This window comes from Mus caroli, unplaced genomic scaffold (genome assembly GCF_978045245.1).
Source record: "Mus caroli unplaced genomic scaffold, Mus_caroli_1 scaffold_10, whole genome shotgun sequence".
Taxonomy (NCBI): Eukaryota; Metazoa; Chordata; class Mammalia; order Rodentia; family Muridae; genus Mus; species Mus caroli.
The window spans coordinates 23,509,046-23,517,129 of record NW_028227265.1 but is presented as its reverse complement, the minus strand read 5'-3'; the positions used below and the strand labels follow the sequence as shown (position 1 = coordinate 23,517,129).

General features: G+C 49.7%; 1 protein-coding gene across 1 annotated transcript; it reads right to left on the bottom strand.

Moving 5' to 3' along the window:
• Positions 1–1,308: 1,308 nt before the first annotated feature.
• Positions 1,309–7,167, bottom strand: LOC110299946 (dipeptidase 3). Its single transcript, XM_021169923.2, has 10 exons — positions 6,725–7,167; positions 6,422–6,548; positions 5,840–5,969; positions 5,598–5,739; positions 5,269–5,338; positions 4,971–5,147; positions 4,010–4,094; positions 3,045–3,120; positions 2,582–2,717; positions 1,309–1,647 (listed from the first exon to the last, which is right to left on the bottom strand). The coding sequence occupies exons 1-10, from the start codon at positions 7,000–7,002 to the stop codon at positions 1,381–1,383; spliced, it is 1,488 nt and encodes a 495-aa protein (XP_021025582.1). The 5' UTR covers positions 7,003–7,167; the 3' UTR covers positions 1,309–1,380.
• Between the last annotated feature and the right edge of the window lie 917 nt (positions 7,168–8,084).

Genomic DNA, 8,084 nt, shown 5'->3' with positions numbered 1-8,084 from the left:
GCCTGTTTGTTTGTGAGAGGGGATCTTGCTAGGTAGCTCAAGCTGGCTTCAGACTTTTGATATTTCTGCTCCTATTTTTTTTTTTTCCCTCTCGAAAACAGGGTTTCTTTGTGTAGCCCTGGCTGTCTTGGAACTCACTCTGTAGACTAGGCTGGCCTCCAACTCAAAAATCCGCCTGCCTCTGCCTCCTCTGCTGGGATTAAAGGTGTGCACCACCACTGCCCAGCTGCTCTGCTTCTATCTTAATGCATTGCTAATTTTGATAATAGATTGTCTGACTCCAGATACAAACTCTCTGTCAACTCCACGTATTTAAAATGCTTTCCTGGGGGCTGGAGAGATTGCTCATGGTTAAGAGCACTGACTGCTCTTCCAGAGGTCCTGAGTTCAATTCCCAGCAACCACATTGTGGCTCACAACCATCTGTAATGGGATCTGATGCCCTCCTGTGGTGTGTCTTGTGGTATTGTACTCATATACATAAAAAAAATAAATAAACCTTAAGATAAAAAAAAAACCCGAGCCTACTAAAAATGATAAAAAAAAAAAAAAAAGTCTTCCTGGCTGGGGCCTGTTTTCTCACTCTTTGGTAGTAGTACTTGATAATAATGCATAAAAGTTACTAATTTAGTTTTCTGTTTTTTATGTCCATATATTCAGGTCATAACTATTCTCCTGTAACACCCTGTACAAGTTTCTTGTTTGTTTGTTTGTTTGTTTGTTTGTTTGTTTGTTTGTTTCAGAAAGAGTCTTACTGTGTTTACCCCTAGCTGACCTGGAACTCATTATATTGACAGGCCTGGGCTTGAATTTGTGGATCTTGCCTGTAAGATATGAGGCTTGAGTCAGCACACCTGGACCAGGACTGATATTTATCCATTTATTTATTTCAGAGACTCTTGCTGTGCAGGCCTGGCTGGCCTAGAACTCTCAAACCTCCCAGTCATGGAGATCCCCCAGCTTCTGTTTCCTGAGTGCTGCCAAACTGGTTCTTAGAAGGAGCAAGGAAAATCAGAAAAGTGGCACATGCTTGAAATTCTAGTCCTCGGATGGCAGAAGCAGGGGGATCGCTTGAATCCAGGAGTTCCCGGCCAACCTGGACAACATAGACTCGGGTCTCCAAAACAAGATTAAAAAAACCTCGTAAACCAAACAAAAAATACAGCCGTTCACTAGGAACACATTCCCTGTCATGGTGAACTCTGTTATGCTGTTCCATGGGCTCCAGCTTCAGTTAGGTTTCCTCGAGAGAATCCTTCCGACCCAAATCCCAACAATAAAGGAGGACGAGGGCTCAAACACTTGGCGTGATGTTTCAGGTATTTATTCTCAACATAAGCTGGGGTCTCGGCAATGAGGAGGGGAACTTTGTGGGTTTTGCTAAACTGCCCTGTGGCCAGAGCAACATAGCCAAAGGATGAGGGCTAGGGAGGTGAGCGCAGCCATGAGGCCTGGCAAGGGGTGTGGAGGGGCTTTTGAGGCTCTCTGGAGGACCTGGCTGTTTGGCAGCTTTGTCACCTTCAGGTGTGTGTCCTGGTGTTGGTCCTCCTGAGGCTGAGGCAGCAGGTGGGAGTGGCAAGTGTTGCTCTGCTGCCTCTCTGGAAACCTGACCTCCACAGGGCTCTGCCCAAGGCTTTTCTCTCTCACCTGGGGGAGGGAGTCAACAGTGAGACACCCCGACAACCTAGTATTGAGCCACCCATCTGTGATAGGCAATCATGACTGTTCGCTTGACTCCACCTGTAAAACAGCTGGCCATGCCTGTGAGCCATTTTTTTTCTGTCTTTCTTTCTCTCTCTCTCTCTCTCTCTCTCTCATTTCTTTTTTCTAGATGGGGTTTCTCTGTGTAGTTTATTCATTCTCTCTCTGTGTCTCTCTTTCTCTCTCTCCTTATTTTTTTTTTCTTTTTTTTTTTTTTTTTTTTTTGAGACAGAGTTTCTTTGTATAGTCCTGGCTGTCCTGGAACTCATTCTCTTCCTGGAACTCAGAGATCCACCTGTCTCTGCCTCCTGAGTGCAAGAGGCATGGATTAATGTGTCACCACCGCCCAGGCAAGCCTCAAACTCATAGAGTCCCACCCCTTCCACCTCCCAAGTGTTGGGATTAAAGGTGTGTGCCAGGATCACCAACTATTTTTTATTTTTGGACAGGATCATTTGAGATAGCAGGATCCACCAAAAACTTGGCCACGCCTTCTGGTAGCCACCCAAATAAAAGGACATGCAAGAGGAAAGCGTTTGTTTTTTGCCTGCTTGCCCTCTTTCTCGATGGAAGGCTCATTTATCCTGTCTCCGATACTAAGATACAAAGAAGTAGTATTAGAACCTATTCGGGATTCTGATGGATACTGAAGACCAACAGCTCTCCAGGAAGCCCCTAGGTCTCCAGCACTGGTTTGGGACTGCCAAGGCATCCAGTTTTGTGCACTGAGCAGCTAGTTCATTGTGGTCTTTCCATTAGGAGACAGCCATTGCTGGACTCCCCGGAGCACTGGCTGTTAGCACTCCTTACAGTCTCTATCCACTCTCTTCTTTTAGAGAGGCCTGACTCACACACTACCCTTTCTCCATAACCTGTGTACCTGTTCCACTTGTCTGAAGACCCGAAGCAGGTTTCCTCGCAGGACACCTTGAAGCTCTTGTTCATCCCAACCTCGACTCAGCAACTCCTCTATCAGCACTGGGTATGTAGATACATCCTCCAGCCCCTGAGGGAACCTGTGCAGAGAGCCACCCTGAGACCTGGTCTAGGGCCTGCACTCCCACCAGCTCAGGCATAGATGACTAAAACTAAGGGCCAAATTCTTTAGATAAGTGAACGCTGAGTTAGGAAGGATGGATTCAACCTGTTGCTGTACCCACACAGCTCTTCTGGGCTAGCATGACTGGAATTCCTTTAACCTGGGAATGGGGAGAGGAGATGGGGGCTGGGAGACCAGAACTTGTGGTTGAGGCCTGAAGGATGGTCAGACTTTTGGATGGGGAAACTGAGGCTAACAGGTTTGCTGCTGCGGCCCAGCCCACAATAAAGCCCAGGGGAAGTACCTTCCAGACCCGTCATAGCTTCCACCGATCCCAATGAACTCAGATCCAATGACTGTCCTGATGTGGTCAAAATGATCTGGGAAGCAGAGGTTGGTTGGTAGAAGAATTAGCAATTTCTAACCTGGGGAAGTTTGGTTCTGAGCAGTTACCCTGCCCTCCCGGCTATGTCAGCTGCCTGGTCAACTGGTTGCTGTGACAACAACCAGGACAAGGCTCTCTTAGACCTTTCCTCCCCTCTAGGTCCCTTTGGGGGCTTGCCTGCCCTGTCTTGAGGTGTGGGAATTAAGGGTGGCTCAAGGATTGAGAGCAGAAATGGGACTTAGCAGGATCAAACCCATCAGCGCCGACTAGTCTCACATCCGGGGGCAGTACCGAGCGGAGTTTATCGTCCCTGGAGGGTCTGCCATTGCCCAGCCTGTGCTAGACTATTAGAGCTGTCTGAGAGCCCTGGTGGCTACAGTTCAGTCAGAACTGCAAAAAGAGTTGAGGTGTGGTTATGGCGGGGCTGGAGAGATGGCTCAGTGGTTAAGAGCATTGGCTGTTCTTCCAGAGGCCCTGAGTTCAATTCCCAGCACCCACATAGTGGCTCACAACTTTCTGTAAATCTAAAATTCCAAGGGAGGTGACATCTTCTGTCCTGGGGACCTCCATGGGGCACTAGGGATGCACACGATATGCAGACATACATGCAGGGAAAATAACCACAAACAACAACTTTTTTTGTTTTGTTTTGTTTTTTTGAGACAGGGTTTCTCTGTGTAGCCCTGGCTGTCCTGGAACTCACTCTGTAGACCAGGCTGGCCTCAAACTCAGAAATCAAGTGCTGGGATTAAAGGCGTGCACCACCATGCCCGGCTTTTTTTGTTTGTTTGTTTGGGTTTTCTTTGTTGTTGTTGTTTTGTTTTGTTTTTTTTTTTTTGGAAACAACAACTTTTTAAATTAAGAAAAGCTGAGACGGGACGTACCTGCTACAGTGGACACGTTAGCAAACAGACTGCACTGTAGCACCCCCATGGATAGTGTCACCATCACGATGCCACCGTTCTTCTTCTACAGGGACAGACAAAGGGGCAGTCAGTCCAGACCCTCTGGACGGCCATTGTGCTTGCTTCCCTTGCTGTGGGAAGCAATCCAGCAGGTGCTGGAAGAACCTTTTCTCCTGGATTGATTTGGGCCTGGGTTTCAGAGATGGAGGAGGGTTAACCAGCCTGATACTTAGGGTTGAGAATCTCCTCCCAGACATGGTGGCAACATGCCTGTACACCCAGGCCTTGGGAGGCTGAGGCAGAAGTATTAAATCCAGGTAAGGCCAATATATGCAAGATGCCCTATCTCAAACAAACAAAGAGGAGTCTCCTTCTTTGTGTCCCTTTTGGAATTGTGAGACAGGACCTTGCCAGGTAGCCCAGACTAGCTTCAACCTGTTGCCTCGGGAAGCAGGAACATGATCTACCTGCCTTCACCTCTCAAGTGTTTGGGTTACAGGCATGTGGCACTATGTCTCGCTTTAAGACACAGATAAGTCCTAAGCCTAGCACTTGAGAGGCAGAAGCAGGCAGACCTCTTTGAGTTCAAGGCCATCCTGGTCCATCGAGTTTCAGGACACCCAGGGCTACATAGAGAAACCCTGTCTGGGTGGGAAGGGGGATAGACACTTTAGATCAGTTGTTCTCAACCTTCCTAAGGCTTTTCGACCCTTTAGTACAGTTCCTCATATTGTGCTGGCCACCTGACCATAAAATTATTTTCAGTACTACTTTGTGCAATAGCACGAAGTAGCATCATTTTGCTACTGTTATAAATTACAATGTAAATATTTCTGAAGACAGATTTGCCAAAGGGGTCTTGAGAAATGTTGCTCTAGATAAAGCGTATTTAGTCCTGGGTTTGAGGGCCTGGGGGGGGGTGGGGGGCTACTCCACTCACCAGAAGTTGCAGCATGTCATCAGGAATATTCAGCAAATTGTCACACACCGATCGAGCCGCAGAGTGTGAGAAGATCACAGGAGCCCGAGACACCTCCAGGGTCTGCTTCACTAAGGTGTCCGAGGCATGGGACAAGTCTATCATCATGCCCAGACGGTTCATTTCTTCCACTACTTTCTGAGGAGGGCCAGACAATTGGGTTTAGGAGGGAGCAGAGTGTGCCGGGGAGCAAAGGTGTGGTCAAGTATCTCTAGGAAACACACAGGGCAGAGAATATGGTACATCCACGCGTCCTCACCTCACCAAAGCTTGTCAACCCACTAATGTTGGTGTAGAAATGGTGTCTGAATTTCGTGGCGCTTTCTGCCCTGCAAGACAGACAAGAGAAAGCAAATCCTGGCTGGCTAGAGCTTGGCTATCAGTGACTGGGGCCTCTGTTTTTCCATCCTACATCTAGAACAGATGAGGACCAGGCCAGCTAGTGTGAGGGACCTGCGAGGCATCCAGGCTCCCCCAGTGAGTTACTTTAACTTAGCTTTTGTCAGGCCCATGCTGTGAACAGCCTCACACCATTCTCTCCTCACACATCCCACAGGCTGCCCTGCTCTGGCCGGGTGCTGTGCTCACCATGGTGTGCTGCAGGTGAAGGTAAGAGTCAGGTAGCGCACCCCTAGCTGGTAGAAACTGCGCAACACAGCGAGACTGGTGTCCAGTGAGTGACCACCCTCTACACCAATGAGGCAGGCCAGCTTCTGAGTGTTATTCAGACCTAGAAAAGGGATGGTGTGGGGTGGGGGAGGGGTGAGTCAAATGATCATATCCCAAGAAAAGAACCACTGGAGCCAGTCCCAAGCTCTTTCCTGGCTCACCATCAGCTGAGGTCACCAGCTCCAGCTCAGGGTAAGCAGAGCACATGCGACGAATGAGATCAATCTGCTCCAGGGCTAGGCGTACGGCATCCCGGTCCTGGGTTTGGCACGGGATGTAGGCTGACCAGAACTAGGAGTAGGTCCAGAGGTTCACAGTGAGACCAGTATGGTCTTCAAAGCCTTAGGCCTGCCCTTCCTGCCTCAGCCCCTACAGCACCCATTTAAATCAATGGCTCTCCATAGTACCCTCATGATATTTAAGCCTGGCAGCCAGTGGATATGCTGGGACTGAGCGACACATAGCTGCTGTTTGTCCATGATCCTATGTGGATGTCCCAGGCAATGTTACTATATCCTCTGTGGATCCAGCAAACCCCACACGCACAAGAACATTCCTGATTATTTTATATGTATTTCCACTAACCCTGAGCATCTAAGTAGCTCTTCTTGTGTTGGCCTTCAAACTCTTTATATGCTCTTGCATGACGGTGTGCGGCATGCTCCAAATACCTAGTTATTGAGAGCCTGGCCTTCTCAGGTTTCCGTGTCCCCAACATTTCCATCATTCTGGTACTGCGTTACCTGGGCACCCACAAGGCCGTCCCTGAGCCTATCCAGATTGGTCTGGCCACGGGTGAAATTGCGCAGATTCACATCCTGCAGCTGGTTCTGGAAAAGTTCTCTCAGGAGCAGAGGCAGGTCGTTGTGGCTGGAGATGGTGTGGTCAGCGTGAGAACATGGCCTCCAGAGCAGGGCAGTTCCATAGGCAATGGGGTCAAAGGGAGAAGGGGGTCCCCGTGTATGGCAAAGGGAAGGTATGAGGGGGAGGGGTGCTTCCCCATAGTATAACTCAGCCCCCAATGCCTCACACCCGCACATACGCACCCATCCACAAGTGGGAAGTCTCGCATCAGGGCCAGTGCTTGCTCTCGAAGGCGAGGGCCACTGGTCACGCCTGACGTGGCCGTGTCATTAGGAATGCCTGGAACGGTCGTGGCATTGGAGGCTCCCGGTGTCGTTGGAGCACTGGAGGGGCTCGGAGTAGTCTGGGTGCAGGTTACCCACAGAGACGGAACTAGAAGTAACACCCCCAGCAGGGACAGCCGGTGCCCCAGAGGCCGCAGGCCGAGCGCGCGTGGACCCTCAAGACCCGCGGGCTGCATGCTGCTCAGTCTTGGTCACAAGAGCGCTTGAGAAGGCCAGGGATAGGGCAGAGGGCGACAATGGGTTCGGACCTTCGATTCAGGGTCCCTAGGACGTGGCCTCGCTTGGAAGGGCTTCCAGTCACCCTGCTGCGCAACGGACGCTCTGGAATTTTCCACTCCTACAAGCGCAGTCGCTAGAGGGCACCACCTCCCTTCCGCTCCCCCAAGTAGAAGGGCGCCCCCTTGGGCCTGGCGGGTCTCTGCTTGCAGCGCGTGTCAACTTCCTCATTGTTTGTTGGCGGAGTTGAAGGGGCCTGCTAGTGGCGATCAACAGCCAGGAGCCCAGAAATCTAACTAATCTCACCCTCTGGCCAGACCTATGCCTGAAAGTGCCGGTGCCTTCAGTGGGGTCAAATATTCTGTGATGTGCTAAGTTCCGTGTAGAGGAGTGAATTAGATCTGTGTGGGTTTTGATAGGTTTTAGTCTTGCTTTGTTTGTTTGTTTGTTTGCTTGCTTGCTTTTTGTTTTTTGTTTTTCGAGACAGGGTTTCTCTGTATAGCCCTGGCTGTCCTGGAACTCACTTTGTAGACCAGGCTGGCCTCGAACTCAGAAATCCGCCTGCTTCTGCCTCCCAAGTGCTAGGATTAAAGGCGTGCGCCACCACCTCCCGGCTTAGTCTTGTTTTTGTGGTGAGGTCTTGTTATATTACCTGGGCTGAGTTTAAGCTATCAGCAGTACTGCTGTTATCTAGAGATGCACTGCTACTAACAGAAGAAAGACTGCCCAGCCAGGTGTATAGTCCTAGCAGCCAGAAGGCAAAGGCAGGGCTGTGAGTTTGTAGCCAACTCGGGCTACATAGCAATACCCTACATCAAAAGAAAACAACAAAAACCACAAAACCCCACCAAGTCATGCATAGTAACTCACATGCATAATTCCAGTACTTGGAAGATTGAGGCAGGAGGATTTTAAAGCAGTCAAGGCCAACGTGGGCTACACAGAGTTCCAGGCCAGTGTGAACTATATGGAGGAAGAGCTTGTCTCCAACCAACCAGCAGGTTTCTGCTGAGAAACCTGCACCTTTATTTATTAATTACCT